Source organism: Nerophis ophidion, linkage group LG14, assembly GCF_033978795.1.
Source record: "Nerophis ophidion isolate RoL-2023_Sa linkage group LG14, RoL_Noph_v1.0, whole genome shotgun sequence".
NCBI classification, from domain to species: Eukaryota; Metazoa; Chordata; class Actinopteri; order Syngnathiformes; family Syngnathidae; genus Nerophis; species Nerophis ophidion.
The window spans coordinates 5,990,237-6,011,468 of NC_084624.1; the positions used below are offsets into that span (position 1 = coordinate 5,990,237).

The 21,232-nt window shown below is 41.8% G+C and overlaps 1 protein-coding gene across 3 annotated transcripts in view; it reads left to right on the forward strand.

The window, feature by feature from the left end:
• The window catches only part of LOC133568025 (rho GTPase-activating protein 29-like), a 142,198-nt gene that overhangs the window by 69,489 nt on the left and 51,477 nt on the right, over positions 1-21,232 (forward strand). For 2 of the 3 annotated variants that reach the window (XM_061919716.1, XM_061919717.1), the window contains 6 exons: positions 4,977-5,073; positions 7,782-7,854; positions 10,755-10,815; positions 16,077-16,226; positions 19,173-19,237; positions 19,324-19,434. In XM_061919716.1, the coding sequence (XP_061775700.1) occupies positions 4,977-5,073; positions 7,782-7,854; positions 10,755-10,815; positions 16,077-16,226; positions 19,173-19,237; positions 19,324-19,434 (557 nt within the window). Of the gene's footprint in view, positions 1-4,194; positions 4,843-4,976; positions 5,074-7,781; positions 7,855-10,754; positions 10,816-16,076; positions 16,227-19,172; positions 19,238-19,323; positions 19,435-21,232 lie in introns of those variants that run through there. The other variant, XM_061919718.1, reaches the window with a different exon arrangement.

Sequence of the window (21,232 nt, forward strand, 5' to 3'; positions counted from 1 at the left end):
CATATATATATATATATATATATATATATATATATATATATATATATATATATATATATATATATATATATATATATATATATATATATATATATATTAATAGGCCCTAGTGTGTGAATGTGAATGTTGTCTGTCTATCTGTGTTGGCCCTGCGATGAGGTGGCGGCTTGTCCACGGTGTACCCCGCTTTCCGCCCGATTGTAGCTGAGATAGGCGCCAGCGCCCCCCGCGACCCCAAAAAGGAATAAGCTGTAGGAAATGGATGGATGGATATATATATATTAAATGTATGTATATATATATATATATATATATATATATATACATACATATTTATTTATTTTGCTGTTTTTGTTGACATGTTAAAGGTGTTTTAATGAATATACATGCATGTTTAACACATAGATTCCTATCTTTCATGAAGACAAGAATATAAGTGTGTGTATTACCTGATTCTGATGACTCGCATTGATTGGAATCAGACAGTATAGTGCTGATAATGTCCACGTTTTCAAATGGAGGAGAAAAAAAGTTCCTCTTTTTGTCTAATACCACATGAAAGTCGTTGGTTTTTGGCATCTTATTTGTCCAGCTTCCAGATTCGTTTTTATACACTTTACAAGAAATACATTGGCGGCAAACTCCGTAGCTTGCTCGCTTGTTTGCACTGGCTTTCGGAGACTCTTATTTTGTTAACGCAGGCGCGATGGAGCGGTGCTTTTATTGTGAAGACAGGAACTGTGCGATCAGTCTTTAAGCTTTTGACGGGAAGTACGGTTGAAATAAAAAGTGTCTTTCTTCCTTTAGATTTATTGAAACTCGTATTAGTAGATTGCACAGTACAGTACATATTCCGTACAATTGACCACTAAATGGTAACACCCCAATAAGTTTTTCAACTTGTTTAAGTCGGGTCATGTGACCACCTGGCTCTGTTTGATTGGTCCAACGTCACCAGTGACTGCATTTGATTGGTGAAACGCACGCATGCGTAGATTCTACTTTGAAGCTCTGTCATTAACCAAAACAAACATTAATAGATCGATTAAAAAAAGTAGCGAGCTGAATGTAAATAAATGGAACGGAGTAAAAGTAGCGTTTCTTCTCCATAAATATACTCAAGTAAAAGTATGTTGCATAAAAACTACTCGTAGAAGTACAATTTATCCCAAAAGTTACTCAAGTAAATGTAACGGAGTAAATGTAGCGCGTTACTACCCACCTCTGACCACATGACATCCTCCCAATCCTCTGCTGTATCATCCATGTATCCATTTTGGTATAAACTCAACTGGTCGTGTTTGGAGGAAGAAGAATACTGAGTTGCATCCCAAGAACACCATACCTACAGTGAAGCATGGTGGTGGAAACATCATGCTTTGGGGCTGTTTTTCTGCTAAGGGGACAGGACGATTGATCCGTGTTAAGGAAAGAATGAATGGGGCCATGTATCGTGAGATTTGGAGCCAAAACCTCCTTCCATCAGTGAGAACTTTAAATGCTTGACCAAATACTTATTTTCCACTATAATTTACAAATATATATTTTTAAATTCCTACAATGTGAATTGCTGGATTTTTTTTTCACCTTCTGTCTCTCATTCTGTACCTTTAATGAAAATGACAGACCTCCGTCATCATTTTAAGTTGGAGAACTTGCACAATCGCTGGCGGACTAAATACTTTTTTGCCCCACTGTATGTTGTCATCCAAGCAACGTTATCATTGACGCCCCTGCTTATTTCAGCAAGACAATGCCAAGCCACATTTAGCACGTGTTACAACAGCGTAGCTTTGTAAAAAAAAAAAGAATGCGGGTACTTTCCTGGCCCGCCTGCAGTCCAGACATGTCTCCCATGGAACATGTGTGGCAAACGACAACGCAGACCCCGGACTGTTGAACGACTGAAGCTCTTCATAAAACAAGGATGGGAAAGAATTCCACTTTCAAAACTTCAACAATTAGTTTTCTCAGTTCCCAAACGTTTATTGAGTGTTGTTAAAAGAAAAGGTGATGAAATACAGTGGTGAACATGCCCTTTCCCAACTACTTTGGCATTCTGTCTCTCACAGTTGAAGTGTACCTATGATGAAAATTACAGACCTCTGTCATCATTTTAAGTGGGAGAACTTGCACAATCTGTGGCTGACTAAATACTTTTTTGCTCCACTGTAGCTGACGGCAAGTTATTTTTCTTCAGACGGCAAATCAACAATACTTCTGCTGTTGTAGCCAAGTAGTTGACTAAACTGCATATTTACACACACATTGCCAGACATCAAGAAATATCAATCAGTCTATCAATCAATGTTTATTTATATAGCCCCAAATCACAAATGTCTCAAAGGACTGCACAAATCATTACGACTACAACATCCTCGGAAGAACCCACAAAAGGGCAAGGAAAACTCACACCCAGTGGGCAGGGAGAATTCACATCCAGTGGGACGCCAGTGACAATGCTGACTATGAGAAACCTTGGAGAGGACCTCAGATGTGGGCAACCCCCCCCCCTCTAGGGGACCGAAAGCAATGGATGTCGAGCGGGTCTAACATGATACTGTGAAAGTTCAATCCATAGTGGCTCCAACACAGAAAGTTCAGTTCAAGCGGATCCAAGACAGCAGCGAGAGTCCCGTCCACAGGAAACCATCCCAAGCGGAGGCGGATCAGCAGCGTAGAGATGTCCCCAGCCGATACACAGGCGAGCAGTACATGGCCACCGGATCGGACCGGACCCCCTCCACAAGGGAGGGGGGGACATAGGAGAAAGAAAAGAAGCGGCAGATCAACTGGTCTAAAAAGGAGGTCTATTTAAAGGCTAAAGTATACAGATGAGTTTTAAGGTGAGACTTAAATGCCTCTACTGAGGTAGCATCTCGAACTGTTACCGGGAGGGCATTCCAGAGTACTGGAGCCCGAACGGAAAACGCTCTATAGCCCGCAGACTTTTTTTGGGCTCTAGGAATCACTAATAAGCCGGATTCTTTTGAACGCAGATTTCTTGCCGGGACATATGGTACAATACAATCGGCGAGATAGGATCGAGCTAGACCGTGTAGTATTTTATACGTAAGTAGTAAAACCTTAAAGTCACATCTTAAGTGCACAGGAAGCCAGTACAGGCGTAATATGATCAAACTTTCTTGTTCTTGTCAAAAGTCTAGCAGCCGCATTTTGTACCAACTGTAATCTTTTAATGCTAGACATGGGGAGACCCGAAAATAATACGTTACAGTAATCGAGACGAGACGTAACAAACGCATGGATAATGATCTCGGCGTCTTTAGTGGACAAAATGGAGCGAATTTTAGCGATATTACGGAGATGAAAGAAGGCCGTTTTAGTAACGCTTTTAATGTGTGCATCAAAGGAGAGAGTTGGGTGGAAGATAATACCCAGATTTTTTACCGAGTCACCTTCTTTTATTATTTGGTTGTCAAATGTTAGAGTTGTATTATTAAATAGAGGTCGGTGTCTAAGAGGACCGATAATCAGCATTTCCGTTTTTTTGCCGCTAAGTTGCAAAAAGTTAGCGGACATCCATTGTTTAATTTCATTAAGACACGCCTCCAACTGACTACAATCCGGCGTGTTGGTCAGCTTTAGTGGCATGTAGAGTTGGGTGTCATCAGCATAGCAGTGAAAGCTAACACCGTATTTGCGTATGATGTCACCTAGCGGCAGCATGTAGATGCTGAAGAGTACAGGGCCAAGGACCGAACCCTGGGGAACTCCACACGTTACCTTAACATAGTCCGAGGTCACATTGTTATGGGAGACACACTGCATCCTATCAGTAAGATAAGAGTTAAACCAAGACAGGGCTGAGTCTGACATACCAATTCGTGTTTTGATAATAAAATATTATGATCGACGGTATCGAAAGCAGCGCTAAGATCGAGGAGCAGCAACATAGATGACGCATCAGAGTCCATCGTTAGCAATAGATCATTAGTCAATTTTTGCGAGGGCTGTCTCAGTCGAGTGATTTGCCCTGAAACCGGATTGAAAGGTTTCACATAGATTGTTAGACGCTAAGTGTCCCATATATACGTACATTTTTTTTGTTCCATGCTTGATGTTCAGGTGGATCTCTGAAAGAACAATAACCCGCAGTACTTAAATGATGCAGTTCCCGTATTTCGGACAAGGGGTGGACTGGTGGGGGCGGGGCGGCTGATCTCTGGAATTATTGTTATGCGACTCACAGGATGTCCTGAGGAAGAAGCCAGTGCAGAGTTGTGCATTCAGGGCGAGAGAGGTGCACAAAAGGCAAGTGCGACGTCTCGTCCTGAAGCTTCGGAGCCCTGAAAAGCTCATGATCTGTCGCACTTTTTTTTCTCTTGCGGGTTTGCCAACGCTGATAGAAGAGGAAATGGAAACGAAAAAGCTAGAAAAGTCCGATAGGAAGTGGAACTCTTACAAGCTCGTTACGGACTCTCTAATATGATATGATTTTTTGAGTTTTGAAGGAGACTAAAAGGTAAGATGGAGTGACAGAACTCAAGCTGTTTGAGTGTTTCCTGTTGCAGCGGAGGCAGGAAGTACTCTGCTTAGTCGGATTTCACTGCTTTTGACTTTGTTTGCGACGTCGTCTTGCTGAGGAAAGTGTTTCCTGGACAGAAAAACTCTGCGTTCAGACATTTTTTTTTCCGCCTCAACAAGTCTTCTAAACTCCTTCTGGAAAACTCGAAGCTGAACAATATTGGATTATTACTTTGGGGAGTGAAAAACCGTGGATTGGATTCGAAAAACAAAGCGAAAATTCCCCTTTTCTGGTTGGAAGACATCGTTTTTGTTGTCGTTGTTTTAAGCCAAGAGACACAAAGAACCTAAAAGGTAATGTCTGATTACCAGAGGAAGGCAAAGTGAAGTTCATGACCCTCCTTTGGGGTGGCCGTTTACTGAATAAATATGTTTGATGGTCAGTGATATTATTTGTGCAGAGCTAAAAATTCTTTCTCTCTCCACAGGCATCAACTTCAAAGACGTGAGACCAGAGAACCGAGACGCCTTTTTTGGCGAGATTCACGCTTCCATCGACACTTTGGCGTTCACGTTCGGCAATGTGTGAGTGCGAAATTTTTTTTTTAACCCTCAAAACTCGAGCTGTCCGATAATATCGGACTGCAGATATTATCGGCTGATAAATGCTTTAAAATGGAATATCGGAAATTATCGGTATCGGTTTCGAGAAGTAAAATTTATGCCTTTTCATTACGCCGCTGTGAACACGGATGTAGGGAGAAGTACAGAGTGGCAATAAACCTTAAAGGCACTGCCTTTGCAATCACATACTATCTACAGCCTTTCACACACACAAGTGAATGCTACGCACACTTGGTCAACAGCCATACAGGTCACACTGAGGGTGGCCGTATAAACAACTTTAACACCTTTACAAATATGAACCCACACCAAACAAGAATGACAAACACATTTCGGGAGAACATCCACACTGTAACATAACATAAACACAGCAAATACCCAGAACCCCTTGCAGGACTAACTCTTCCGGGACGCTACAATATACGCCATCCCCGACCCCGCCCACATTGAGCTCCTCATGCTCTCTCAGGGGGAGCATGTGCCAAATTCCAAGCTGCTGTTTTGAGGCATGCACTTTGTGAGTACATTAATAAATATGAGTTGATTTATTTTGGAAAACCTTGTTACATTGTTTAATGCATCCAGCGGGGCATCACAACAAAATGAGGCATAATAATGTGTTCATTCCACGACTGTATATATCGGTATCGGTAATTAAGAGTTGGACAATATCGGAATACATTTTTCATAACATGGTCACTACTGTCTAGTTTCTCTTGTTATATTCTTATTTTAATGTTATATTTCATTCCCATTGTTGCGTTTTATCTTTATTCTTATTGTTATGTTTTTGTATTTTGTTTCCATTTATACCCCCATTATTTACTTTGTACTTTTTATATTCGATCTCAATTCTGTACACTGCTGCTGGAATTTTTATTTTCCTGAGGGAACTCTCCTGAAGGAATCAATAATGTACTGTCTGTCTGTCTGTCTGTCTGTCTGTCAAAAAGTCAGTCAGTTAGTCACTCAAAAAGTCAGTCAAAAAGTTAGTCCATCAGTCAGTCAAAAAGTCAGTCAGTCAGTCAAAAAGTCCGTCAATCAAAAAGTCAGTCAGTCAGTCAGTCAGTCAAAAAGTCAGTCAGTCAGTCAGTCAGTCAGTCAGTCAGTCAAAAGGTCAGTCAGTCAGTCAGTCAAAAGGTCAGTCAGTCAGTCAGTCAAAAGGTCAGTCAGTCAAAAGGTCAGTCAGTCAGTCAGTCAGTCAAAAAGTCAGTTACTCAGTCAAAAAGTCAGTCAGTCACTCAGTCAGTCAGTCAGTCAAAAAGTCAGTCACTCAGTCAAAAAGTCAGTCAATCATTCAGTCAGTCAGTCAGTCAAAAAGTCAGTCAGTCAGTCAAAAAGTCAGTCAGTCAGTCAGTCAGTCAAAAAGTCAGTCAATCATTCAGTCAGTCAGTCAAAAAGTCAGTCAGTCAGTCAAAAAGTCAGTTACTCAGTCAAAAAGTCAGTCACTCACTCAGTCAGTCAGTCAGTCAAAAAGTCAGCCAGTCAGTCAAAAAGTCAGTCACTCAGTCAAAAAGTCAGTCAATCATTCAGTCAGTCAGTCAGTCAAAAAGTCAGTCAGTCAGTCAAAAAGTCAGTCAGTCAGTCAAAAAGTCAGTCAGTCAGTCAAAAAGTCAATCACTCAGTCAAAAAGTCAGTCACTCAGTCAAAAAGTCAGTCAGTCAGTAAAAAAAATCAGTCAGTCAGTCAAAAATTCAGTCAGTCAGTCCAAAAATCAGTCAGTCAGTCCAAAAATCAGTCAGTCGGTCAAAAAATCAGTCAGTCGGTCAAAAAATCAGTCAGTCAGTCAGTCAGTCAGTCAAAAAATCAGTCAGTCAGTCAAAAAATCAGTCAGTCGGTCAAAAAATCAGTCAGTCAGTCAAAAAATCAGTCAGTCAGTCAAAAAATCAGTCAGTCAGTCAAAAAATCAGTCAGTCGGTCAAAAAATCAGTCAAACGGTCAAAAAATCAGTCAGTCAGTCAGTCAAAAAGTCAGTCAGTCTGTCAAAAAGTTAGTCAGTCAGTTAAACAGTCAGTCAGTCAAAAAGTCAGTCAGTCAGTCAAAAAGTTAGTCAGTCAGTTAAACAGTCAGTCGGTCAAAAAATCAGTCAAACGGTCAAAAAATCAGTCAGTCAAAAAGTTAGTCAGTCAGTTAAACAGTCAGTCGGTCAAAAAATCAGTCAAACGGTCAAAAAATCAGTCAGTCAGTCAGTCAGTCAGTCAAAAAGTCAGTCAGTCTGTCAAAAAGTTAGTCAGTCAGTTAAACAGTCAGTCGGTCAAAAAATCAGTCAGTCGGTCAAAAAATCAGTCAGTCAGTCAAAAAGTCAGTCAGTCAGTCAGTCAATAAGTCAGTCAAAAAGTCATTATCAGACATTTCTAACCGGCACATTTCACATCACTTTTGCCTTTCAATGACGGCTGCACTTTGGTGTGAGATATTTCTTGGAATTCCATTGTGTTCCTCACCTTCTTTATCAAAGTGCTGCCACTCGCAAGGTTTTTCTGTTCCCATGCCAGAGTAATAATATCCATTGTAAAGCACCAGTCTTAGTCACCAGCACCCCATTCCGCACATTGTTGTTGTCAAAAACCGAATCATGTGAAAAGTTGGGTTGTGGAAAAAGTGATGTCGAGTTTTATTTAATGTTGGCTTAATCGTGACTGTTTTATGTTTCTGTTCTGCCCCCTCAGAGTTTCTGACTTCCTTATGGGCGATGCGGACAACGGCTCAGGGTTGGGGACTCCCCAGACCAGAAGAAGCAGGGTGAAGCATTTTGTCTGGTTTCTTTTCGTGGGTTTTCTTCTCAGGGATGACAGCTCTTTAGACTGGCAATTTAAAGCAGGCCTCCATTTATGAAAAGCCTCAAAGACCAGCCCTTCCGACTTAATTTGGGTGTTGAAAGCACAGCTGCTTCTGATTGCATGTTGCTTTTTTGCCCCGTGTACGCTGCAAGAAGTCAGGGTTCAAAAACAAGACCAAAAAAAAATACAAAAATGAGGAGTAATTTATTTGAACGAAGCAAAGATATCTGCCTATAGAACAAGAAAATTTGGCTCGACAAGACTTTCCAAAACAAGTAAAATTAAAGCTGCAAGCAACATATCTTTACCTGCACATTACCTACCTTCCCTGCATCCTGGGGTCACACTGGTGCTTCATTCTTCCACCCATACATGCTAGTGCTTCCTGCCATCACCCAGACAACATATCGTTACCTGCACATTACCTACCTTCTCTGTATCCTGGAGTCCAACTGGTGCCTCCTTCTTTCACCCAGTCAACATATCTTTACCCGCACATTACCTACTTTCTCTGCATTGTGTGGTCACGCTGGCGCTTCCTGTTTTTAAGCGGCCATCTTGAGACGGCAGCAGCGCAGCGGTTCTTTTAAGGCTCGTAAAATCAAACCCGGAGCAGTTAGAAAAACTCTTTGCACAACTTTTAATCAGAATGGTTCAATCTCTGTCCTGTGCGAGTTTGAAGCCGACACAACAAACGCGCTCAGAGGAGATAATGTTTGAAAAAAGGTGACAGGTTTTTACAAAACTTTTGTTTGAAGGGGTAATTGCCAACTTCCTGTTGATTTTTGCTGAAGGATGTCAATTAATGAAATTTAGGTCTAATTGAGACCTACATAGAGGTTTTTGTTTCATTTCTCTACGACATTCCCACCGGAAGTTACAATGAGTTTTGTCTTTGTTTTCTTCCCAAGAGCAGTTTTGTCAGTGTTTTATTCCTAGGGGGCACTAGAGCGCAATTTTGAGTTTTTTTTATTAGATCGCAATTTTCGCCAGTCATGATGTGTGTGTCGAGTTTGGTGAGTTTTGAAGCATTTTAAAGGGGTGAAATTACAGCTCAAAAAGGCAAAAAATAATTTTTTTAGGAAACTTTTATTTTGAAGGGGTTTTTGCCAATTTCCTGTTGATTTTCGCTGAAGGATGTCAATTAATGAAATGTAGGTCTAAGTGAGACCTACATAGATGTTTTTGTTTCATGTCTCTATGACATTCCTACCGGAAGTTAGAAGCAGTTTTGTCTGTGTTTTCTTCCCAAGAGCAGTTTTGTCTGTGTTTTTTTCCTAGGGGGCACTACAGCGCAATTTTTGAGTTTTTTTTATTAGATCGCAATTTTCGGCAGTCATGATGTGTGTGTCGAGTTTGTTGACTTTTGAAGCATTTTAAAGGGGTCAAATTACAGCTCAAAGAGGCAAAAATAAAAAAAATTAGGAAACTTTTATTTTGAAGGGGTTTTTGACAACTTCCTGTTGATTTTTGCTGAAGGATGTCAGTTAATGAAATGTAGGTCCAAGTGAGACCTACATAGAGGTTTTTGTTTTATGTCTCTACAACATTCCCACCGGAAGTTACAATCAGTTTTGTCTGTGTTTTCTTCCCAAGAGCAGTTTTGTCAGTGTTTTATTCCTAGGGGGCACTAGAGCGCAATTTTGAGTTTTTTTTATTAGATCGCAATTTTCGCCAGTCATGATGTGTGTGTCGAGTTTGGTGAGTTTTGAAGCATTTTAAAGGGGTCAAATTACAGCTCAAAGAGGCAAAAATTAATTTTTTTAGGAAACTTTTATTTTGAAGGGGTTTTTGCCAACTTCCTGTTGATTTTTGCTGAAGGATGTCAACCAATGAAATGTAGGTCTAAGTGAGACCTACATAGAGGTTTTTGTTTCATGTCTCTACGACATTCCTTCCTTCTGTGTTTTCTTCCCAAGAGCAGTTTTGTCAGTGTTTTATTCCTAGGGGGCGCTAGAGCACAATTTTGAGTTTTGGGGTTTGGTTTTTTCATTAGATCGCAATTTTCGCCAGTCATGATGTGTGTGTCGAGTTTGTTGACTTTTGAAGCATTATAAAGGGGTCAAATTACAGCTCAAAGAGGCACAAATAAAAAAATTTAGGAAACTTTTATTTTGAAGGGGTTTTGCCAACTTCCTGTTGATTTTTGCTGAAGTATGTCAATTAATGAAATGTAGGTCTAAGTGAGACCTACATAGAGGTTTTTGTTTCATGTCTCTACGACATTCCTTCCTTCTGTGTTTTCTTCCCAAGAGCAGTTTTGTCAGTGTTTTATTCCTAGGGGGCACTTGAGCACAATTTTGAGTTTTGGGGTTTGGTTTTTTTATTAGATCGCAACTTTCGCCAGTCATGATGTGTGTGTCGAGTTTGGTGAGTTTTGAAGCATTTTAAAGAGGTCAAATTACAGCTCGAAGAGGCAAAAATTGAATTTTTGGGAAACTTTTCTTTTGAAGGGGTTTTTGCCAACTTCCTGTTGATTTTTGCTGAAGGATGTCAATTAATGAAATGTAGGTCTAAGTGAGACCTACATAGAGTTTTTTTTTTTTTTACATGCTTGAAGTAAGAAATGATTACTTTAAAAATGTAGTTTTATACTTGTGAGTGTTGATGACACAGCTTGGCAACAGTTGATATTCTAGTTTCAAGCATGTTTTACTCAATATAGGTCATCAAATCCCAGCCACAAGCTGACATCATTTAGGACCAAAACACTCAAAACAAGTAAAACACTCTAACATAAGATCTGCTTAATGAGAAGAATGATCTTATCAGACAGAAAATAAGCAATCACCCTTATTTGAGATATTTAATCTTACTCAGATTTCAGTTTTTGCAGTGTATAATCTCCAATGTCCTCCGCAGTCTTTCGACAACCTCGCCGTGGACCCCGAAGAGTTTGTGCCGGAGAAGAATGACCTCGCCGGTGAGTCTCGCACGCACATTCTGTCGTTTATCTCCCGCCGAAGTAAAAATGTGTGCGTGTTCATGAAGCACGGCTGGCGTCCCCGCTCACCCTGCAAAAAGTCAAGTGTTCAAAAACAATTTTAAAAAAATACAGAAATGAGGGGTATTTTATTTGAACTAAGCAAAATTAAATGCCATTAGAACAAGAAAATTTGGCTTGTCGAGACTTTCCAAAACAAGGAAAATTAACCCAAAAATACCTTAAAATAAGTATATTCTCACTAATAACAAGTGCACTTTAATTGGTAGAAAAAAAAAGACATTTTTGCTTAATATGTTGATAAATATTCTTAAATAAAGTAAATGCTAGTGCCTTTATCTTGACTTAATATGTGCTCTGCATCATGATTTTTTTTCAAGCTTGAAGTAAGAAATTATTACTTTAAAAAAGTAGTTTTATGCTTGTGAGTAGACATGTCCGATAATGGCTTTTTTGCCGATATTGTCCAACTTTTAATTATCGATTCCGATAGCAACCGATGCCGATATATACAGTCATGGAATGAACACATTATTGTGCCTAATGTTGTTGTGATGCCCCGCTGGATGCATTAAACAATGTAACAAGGTTTTGCAAAATAAATCAACTCAAGTTATGGAATAAAAATGCCAACATGTCACTGCCATATTTATTATTGAAGTCACAAAGTGCATAATTTTTTTAAACATGCCTCAAAACAGCAGCTTGGGATTTGGGACGTGCTCTCCTTGAGAGTACATGAGGAGGTTGAGGCGGGCGGAGTTTAGGTTAGGGAGTTACTGGGGGGTGTATATTGTAGCGTCCCGGAAGAGTTAGTGCTGCAAAAGGTTCTGGGTATTTGTTCTGTTGTGTTTATGTTGTGTTACGGTGTGGATCTTCTTCCGAAATGTGTTTTGTCATTCTTGTTTGGTGTGGGTTCACAGTGTTGTAACAGTGTTAAAGTTGTTTATACGGCCACCCTCAGTGTGACCTGTATGGCTGTTGACCAAGTATGGCTTGCATTCACTTGTGTGTGTGAAAAGCCGTAGATATTATGTGATTGGGCCGGCACGCACAGGCAGTGCCTTTAAGGTATATTGGCGCTCTGTATACCACTCGACATTGTATGAGACTTCTGCTGATTCACGGAAGGGACTGCAAAGCATACTTGGTCAACAACCATACAGGTCACACTGAGGGTGGCTGTATAAACAACTTTAACACTGTTACAAATATGCGCCACACTGTGAACCCACACCAAACAAGAATGACAAACACATTTTGGGAGAACATCTGCACCGTAACACAACATAAACACTACAGAACAAATACCCAGAATCCAATGCAGCCCTAACTCTTCCGTGCTACAATAGCGTCTTCGGATGCCAAATACAACATGTGGCTGGGCCGGCACGCTGTTTTTACAGGTTGTAGAGGACGCTAAAGGCATTGTCTCCGCGGTGCCCCCTTAATACTGTTGTTTGGGTAAAATCCGGGAGAATGATTACCCGTGGAAGGGCATTGAAAATTGGAAAATCTCCCAGAAAAATAGAGGGTATACACAGCGCCATACTTCTCACATATTGTATGAGGCTTCTGCTGATTCACGGAAGGGACTGCAAAACATACTTGGTCAACAGCCATACAGGTCACACTGACGGTGGCCGTATAAACAACTTTAACACTGTTACAAATATGCGCCACACTGTGAACCCACACCAAACAAGAATGACAAACACATTTTGGGAGAACATCCGCACCGTAACACAACATAAACACTATAGAACAAATACCCATAATCCAATGCAGCCCTAACTCTTCCGGGCTACAATAGGGGGGGGCGGGGGTGTATATTTGTAACTGTGTTAAAGTTGTTTATACGGCCACCCCTGGAAGGGCATTGAAAATTGGAAAATCTCCCAGAAAATTAGTAGAACAAATCGAGGTTCACCAAATACTCTAACCAGTGACGCATACACACAAACATATTAAACAGTGGTAGTTCTAACTATTGGGGAGGTTTGTGTCATCTTTGTCCTCAAACAAAAAACAGACTTACCGTATTTCCTTGAACTGCCGCCGGGTTAGTAATTAATTCAAAACCTTTTCTCACTCCGGCGTTTACCAAAGGCATGCGGTAAATTTAGGCCTGCGCTTATAAATTTGAGTGTGATGTAAGGATACCATCATGAAAAGCACATTTAATGAAAAGAAACGTTATTACAGTCTTACCTTTACTTATAAATGAAGTCCATGCGCAGCTCCTTCTGATCAAAAGCATCGATAACTTGTTTATAGAAGTCTTGCTTATCTTTCTTCAGTTTTAAAAGTCTCTCTGTCTCGATGGAGATCTTCCTTTATTACCTCCTGCTTCGATTGAAAGTCCAGTTTAGAAAACTGTCTTATTTTAGATATGTAATCCTCCATGTTAAAAGTGCAAGCGAGAGGAAAAAATAAAGGATCGCTGCTTGTTGTCACTTCTTCTGCAGCCGAGTAGTCGCAAGAAGGATCACTAGCGCCCTCTACCACCAGGAGGCGGGAGTCATTTAATGACTCATATTTGACACACGCAGCTACGGTATATTAATAAAACATAGCTGCTTACTGTTCTTTTTATCATATTCAATAGCTTGGAACTTAAATCCTACTGAATAGCTCTTAATCTTCTTCCCTTTATGCGATTTCAAATGATTAAAATCAGCCTCCTCCATTTTGAAAATGATGACAGGTGAAGTGTCACTCGTGACGTGACGAGTTTGACCCGGCGGAAATTCTAGACATGCGCTAATAAAAATAATATTTTGCGAAACGAGTTTGACCCGGCGTTAATCCTGAGCCGGCAGTAATGCTAAGCATGCGCTAATTATTTTGCGAAACGAGTTTGACCCGGCAGTAATTCTAGTCAGGCGCATACTATATACCCGGAAATACGGTAGCTTCTATTTCCAGTCTGGTTACCACTGTTTACGTTGGCACCGGTGCTATTATGGAACCTGGTTACAGGTGTTATGTATATATTGAGTTTCCTACGTCCAAACAAGAACTGACCTGTCTCAGGTAGAGCTTGAGGACGTTGCTGATGTCGTGGGGCGAGAGGTCAGACAGCTCCACCAAGTCTTCGCCGTTTTCGAACGCCTTCCAGAGCTTCTCCACGCGCGACTTTGCGCCGTTCACACGGTAAATGCCCTAGGAAAGAACAAGTCGCAAGAAGGATCACTAGCGCCCTCTACCACCAGGAGGCGGGAGTCATTTAATGACTCATATTTGACACACGCAGCTACGGTATATTAATAAAACATAGCTGTTTACTGTTCTTTTTAGCATATTCAATAGCTTGGAACTTAAATCTTACTGAATAGCTCTTAATCTTCTTCCCTTTATGCCAGGGGTGCCCATTACGTCGATCGCGAGCTACCAGTCGACCGCGGGGGGTGTGTCAGTCGATCTCCAGCCAGGCTTTTAAAAAAAATAGACCTAAAAATTAGTGATCATCAATCTTCACCAAGACGTCACTTAAATGACATTCACGGTACCGGAGGGTCTTGTGAGATGACGCTGGCTGCTGCAAGATCATTATTATGAAAATATGACCGAGAGGAAGGCGAGAAACACTTTTTATTTCAACAGACTCTCGCGCCGTACCTTCCGTCAAAACTCTAAAGGGCGACTGCACATTTCCTATCTTCACAATAAAAGCCCTGCTTCATGCTGCCTGCGCTAACTAAATACAGAGTCTCGGAAAACTGGCGTGCACAAGCGATCCCTCAGAAAGCTGGCGTGCACATCACTTGTGCACGCCAGCTTTCCGAGACTCTTATTTTGTTAGCGCAGGCAGCTTGAAGCAGGGCTTTTATTGTGAAGATAGGAAATGTGCAGTCGGCCTTTAGAGTTTTGACGGAAGGGACGGCGCGAAAGTCTGTTGAAATAAAAAGTGTTTCTCACCTTCCTCTCTGTCATTTTTTCATAATAATGAACTGGCAGCAGCCAGCGTCATCTCACAAGACCCTCGGGTGCCGTGAATGTCAATCAAGCAAGCTACGGGATTTGCCGCCAATGTTTTTTTTGTAAAGTGTATGGAAGCTGGATGAATTAGATGCCAAAAACCAACCACTTTCATGTGGTATTGTACAGAAAGGACAACTTTTTTTCCTCCTCCATTTGAAAATGTGGGCGTTATCATCATTACTGTCTGATTCCAATCAATGCAAGTCATCAGAATCAGGTAATACACCAACTTATATTCTTGTCTTTGTGAAAGAAAGACATCTATATGTGTTACACATGCTTGTATTATCATTAAACCTATTTAACTTGTTTACAAAAATGTCTCTTTCATAAATAAATAAATATAAATGATATATATAAATGAGGTAGATCCCCTCGAGTTGGTCAATTGAAAAGTAGCTCGCCTGCAGAAAAAGTGTTTGCACCCCTGCTTTATGCGATTTCGAGGGTATACAAGTATGGCGCTGTAAAGCGTCATTCATATAAAATTTGCGGGCCGCACCAACATTAAATTTTCATAATAACATGCGGGCCGCGTGTTCGAGACCCCTGCTCTGACATAAACTCTGCTCAGTGAGAAGAATGATCTTTTCAGACAGAAAATAAGCAAATATCAGCCTTATTTGAGATATTTAATCCGACTCAGATTTCAGTTTTGCCGTGCAGGACATGGCTGCGCAAATTCGGCATGCCTGAGTTAGACCCGCCCTAAGAACCTCTGCTTCCACTTCTGTTATTTCTGCTGCTCATTCCGTCAGGCCGCTCCCCCCCGCCCCCCCCTAGACGTTTGACATTCCAAGGCCTGTTTTGGGAACAGGTCTGCATGGGATGGGAAACACATGGACTCCGAGCAGAAGTTTGACCGGCAGCTTTTTTTTACATCCTGGGCGGCGTAGCTCGGTTGGTAGAGCGGCCGTTGAGGGTTCCAGGTTCGATCCCCGCTTCCGCCATCCTCGTCGCTGCCGTTGTGTCCTTGGGCAAGACACTTTACCCACCTGCTCCCAGTGCCACCCACACTGGTTTAAATGTAACTCAGACATTGGGTTTCACTATGTAAAGCGCTTTGAGCCACTAGAGAAAAGCGCTATATAAATAATTCACTTCACTATACGTCACTAAGCCTCTCTTCTCCGTTTTCCTTTACCTCGCCCGCCCGCGTCTGTCGGCGTCCGATGCTTTTCGCTTTTGTTCACCGCACCTCAGTCTCGTGCAATTTTTTTTTTTTAACGTTCACGCCTCCTCTTTCTCACTTCCAGAGCCAGATGTGCCTCGGACGCGGGAGAAAGAAGTTGACTTGACCCTGCTGAAGCATGACAGCGGGGTGGAGTCGGCGCTGCTCTACGCCAAAGCCTGGTCCAAGTACATCAAAGACCTGCTGGCGTGGATGGAAAAAAGGCTGAACATGGGTGAGGGCCCCTCGGCGGGTGGTCGCCACGGTTACGTGCAGAAGCACGTGCAACCCTTCTGTGCAGCGTCGTGTGTACAAACCCCGTTTTTATACGAGTTGGGAAATTGTGTTAGATGTAAATATAAACGGAATACAAGGATTTGCAAATCCTTTTCAACCCATATTCCTCACATCTGAACATTGTTTACAATCACGGCCACCAGCAGCAAGTGCAATTCGGACAGAGAAAGCGACAAGTTCCCCATTAATATGAGCGAGGATGAACGATTTCTGGATGAGGAAAGTTAGAGTGAAGCACTAAAAAAAAGAAAAGGCAACGGCTCCAGGCGACGGCAGTGTGAACGATTCAGGTGTTATTAGACATCTGAATCGACATTCAACCCATATTTAGTTGAATATGCTACAAAGACAACATATTTGATGTTCAAACTGATAAACTTTTATTTTTTTTGTGCAAGTAATCATTAACTTTAGAATTTGATGCCAGCAATACGTGACAAAGAAGTTGGGAAAGGTGGCAATAAATACTGATAAAATTGAGGAATGCTCATCAAACACTTATTTCGAACATCCCACAGGTGTGCAGGCTGATTGGGAACTGGTGGGTGCCATGATTGGGTATAAAAACAGTGTAGGTTCCTAAAGTAGGCTTCTCGGTGGCAGAGGGGTTAGTGCGTCTGCCTCACAATACGAAGTTCCTGCAGTCCTGGGTTCAAATCCAGGCTCGGGATCTTTCTGTGTGGAGTTTGCATGTTCTCCCCGTGACTGCGTGGGTTCCCTCCGGGTACTCCGGCTTCCTCCCACCTCCAAAGACATGCACCTGGGGATAGGCCCCTCCCACCTCCAAAGACATGCACCTGGGGATAGGCCCCTCCCACTTCCAAAGACATGCACCTGGGGATAGGTTGATTGGCAACACTAAATGGTCCCTAGTGTGTGAATGTGTGTGTGAATGTTGTCTGTCTATCTGTGTTGGCCTTGCGATGAGGTGGCGACTTGTCCAGGGTGTACCCCGCCTTCCGCCTGATTGTAGCTGAGATAGGCGCCGAAAGGGAATAAGCGGTAGAAAATGAATGGATGGAGGGATTCCTAAAGTAGCCTTAAGCTTGACGCTCTTCTACTACCCCATTCAACAAAACTCCGGACGTTCTTCTTCGTTTGCATGGTTTACTTGTCATCTTAATAATTCAAAACATAAAACAAGTCACGACGTGGGAACAAATGAATGACAAGATAAAGAGAGTTTGTTGCAGTACTAGTTAGAAATAGTATGAGTGAGGTTCAAAAACTGTGTGGCTCGATTCCACCGCACCTGACAGCAATTACCCATAACACCTTGCGTCCAAAAACCACCTTACCACACATATATGCACTTAAAACAGTTACGTCATCGAATCCTTTTGACAAATGTAATAAATACAACTAAAGTGAGCTTTATATAATTACTCTAAGCGTTCAATATATCCATTTTCTTATCATGCAAATAAAATAAATAGTCCCCTTTTGGCTGAATAAACATAAAGCACCTTCCGTAAAATGTAAATGAACTCAAACAGCATTTAGGCTCCTACAAACAGCTTCCCCCAAAAAATGCTCAGTCTTTCACAAGAAAGGATGGGGCGAGGTACACCCCTTTGTCCACAACTGCGTGAGCAAATAGTCAAACAGTTTAAGAACAACGTTTCTCAAAGTGCAATTGCAAGAAATTTAGGGATTTCAACATCTACGCTCCATAATATCATCAAAAGGTTCAGAGAATCTGGAGAAATCACTCCACGTAAGCGGCATGGCCGGAAACCAACATTGAATGACCGTGACCTTCCATGCCTGTATCAAAAACCGACATCAATCTCTAAAGGATATCACCACATGGGCTCAACAACACTTCAGGAAACCACTGTCACTAAATATAGTTTGTCGCTACATCTGTAAGTGCAAGTTAAAGCTCTACAATGCAAAGCGAAAGCCGTTTATCAACAACATCCAGAAACGCCGCCGGCTTCTCTGGGCCCGAGATCATCTTAAGATGGACTGATACAAAGCTGAAAAGTGTTCAGTGGTCTGACGAGTCCACATTTCAAACTGTTTTTGGAAATATTCGACATCGTGTCATCCGGACCAAAGGGGAAGCGAACCATCCAGACTGTGATCGACGCAAAGTTGAAAAGCCAGCATCTGTGATGGTATGGGGGTGCATTAGTGCCCAAGGCATGGGTAACTTACACATCTGTGAAGGCACCATTAATGCTGAAAGGTACATACAGGTTTTGGAACAACATCTAAGCGTCATCTTTTTCATGGATGCCCCTGCTTATTTCAGCAAGACAATGCCAAGCCACATTCAACACATGTTACAACAGCGTTGCTTCGTAAAAAAAAGAGTGCGGGTACTTTCCTGGCCCGCCTGCAGTCCAGACCTATCTCCCATGGAAAATGTGTGGCGCATTATGAAGCGTAAAATAGGACAGCGGAGACCCCGAACTGTTGAAGGACTGAAGCTCTACATAAAACAAGAATGGGAAAGCATTCCACTTTCAAAGCTTCAACAATTAGTTTCCTCAGTTCCCAAACGTTTATTGAGTGTTGTTAAAAGAAAAGGTGATGTAACACAGTGGTGAACATGCCCTTTCCCAACTACTTTGGCACATGTTGCAGCCATGAAATTCTGAGTTAATTATTATTTGCAACAACAAAAAAATAAATTTTATCAGTTTGAACATCAAATATGTTGTCTTTGTAGCATATTCAACTGAATATGGGTTGAAAAGGATTTGCAAATCATTGTATTCTGTTTATATTTACATCAAACACAATTTCCCAACTCATATGGAAACATAGTTTGTAACATAACCACGTAAAGTGTGTATTACGCAGTTTAGATAGCATGTCGGAGTTGTCTCACAGTGACTCCTAACACTAATCTGCCTTTTTCCCTCTCTTCCAGATATCGAGTACGCCAAAAGTTACGCTAAATTAGCCGAGTCGGCCAAGACGCTGGCGACCCAACAGGTTGTTGTCACACCATATCTTGATGAGTTGATGCACGGCAACGAGTTTGGGACTAACTGAAACGTTTGCATTCACGCTCCTTGCAGCACTACATGCCCTTCAGCGAGACCTACATATCCGCCTTCAAAAATGACACCGAATACAACCAGCTGCTCATGCAAACTGCCCTGGCCCTCCAGACCAATAAATTCATGCAGGTACTCGCAATATGACTCGATTATAATGCTTGTTTTGTTTTCTTTTGTTTTGTTTTTCCAGTCTGTGGCATCATTTGGATGCCGTGATTGTGACCTACCACCCTTTAAAGGCCTACTGAAATAAGATTTTTTTATTTAAACGGGTCCATTCTATGTGTCATACTTGATCATTTCGCGATATTGCCATATTTTTGCTGAAAGGATTTAGTAGAGAACATCCACGATAAAGTTCGCAACTTTTGGTCGCTAATAAAAAAGCCTTGCCTGTACCGGAAGTAGCAGACGATGTGCGCGTGACGTCACGGGTTGTGGAGCTCCTCCCATCTGAACATTGTTTACAATCATGGCCACCAGCAGCGAGAGCGATTCGGATCGAGAAAGCGACGATTTCCCCATTAATTTGAGCGAGGATGAAAGATTCGTGGATGAGGAAAGTTAGAGTGAAGAATGGTAAATGGGTTGTACTTGTATAGCGCTTTTCTACCTTCAAGGTACTCAAAGCGCTTTGACTCTAATTCCACATTCACCCATTCACACACACAAATTCACACACTAATGGCGGGAGCTGCCATGCAAGGCCCTAACCACGACCCATCAGGACGCGACGGGCGTGACTTGGTTGGTAGAAGGTGGGGATCGAACCAGGAACCCTCAGGTTGCTGGCACGGCCACTCTACCAACTGCGCCACGCCAATGTTAAGAAAAAAATAATAATAAAAAAGCAACGGCTCTGGGTGGCGGCAGTGGGAGCGTTTCAGATGTAATTAGACACATTTACTAGGAAAATTCTGGAAAATCCCTTTTGTGCTTATTGTGTTAATAGTTTTTTACTGAGATTCTAAAGTCATACCTTTTAAAGTGGGGCGGCATAGCTCGGTTGGTAGAGCGGCCGTGTCAGCAACTTGAGGGTTGCAGGTTCGATTCCCGCTTGTGCCATCCTAGTCACTGCCGTTGTGTCCTTGGGCAAGACACTTTACCCACCTGCTCCCAGTGCCACCCACACTGGTTTAAATGTAACTTAGATACTGGGTGTCACTATGTAAAGCGCTTTGAGTCACTTGAGAAAAGCGCTATATAAATATAATTCACTTCACACTTCACTTCACTAAAGTCGGAGGGCTGCGGTGAACGCCAGTGTGTCTGAGAGAAGCTGAGAAGCCAAGATCACAGCTGCCTTTTTGAGCTGAAGGAGGCTGAAGTCTACGGTACGAGCCGACTTACTATCACAATTTTCCCATCCAAAAACTTGCTGGTTGACGTAGAGAAACATTTTCGCTTGACCGCTTCACAACAAACAAACACCGGCTGTGTTTCGGTTGCTCAAGGCAGCTGCAATCCAATGCTTTCCAGCAACAGCATTCTTCTTTGACGTCTCCATTATTAATTGAACAAATTGCAAAAGATTCAGCAACACAGATGTCCAAATTACTCTGTAATTATTCGATGAAAAGAGACGACTTTTAGCCGTGTGTGGTGCTGGGCTAATATGTCCGCTACAACCCGAGATGTCACAAACACGCGTCATCATTCCGCGACGTTTTCAACAAGAAACTCCGCGGGAAATGTAAAATTGCAATTTAGTAAACTAAAAAGGCCGTATTGGCATGTGTTGCAATGTTAATATTTCATCATTGATGTATAAACTATCAGACTGCGTGGTCGCTAGTAGTGGCTTTCAGTAGTGAAATGAATTATATTTATATAGCGCTTTTCTCTAGTGACTCAAAGCGCTTTACAGAGTGAAACCCAATATCTAAGTTACATTTAGACCAGTGTGGGTGGCACTGGGAGCAGGTGG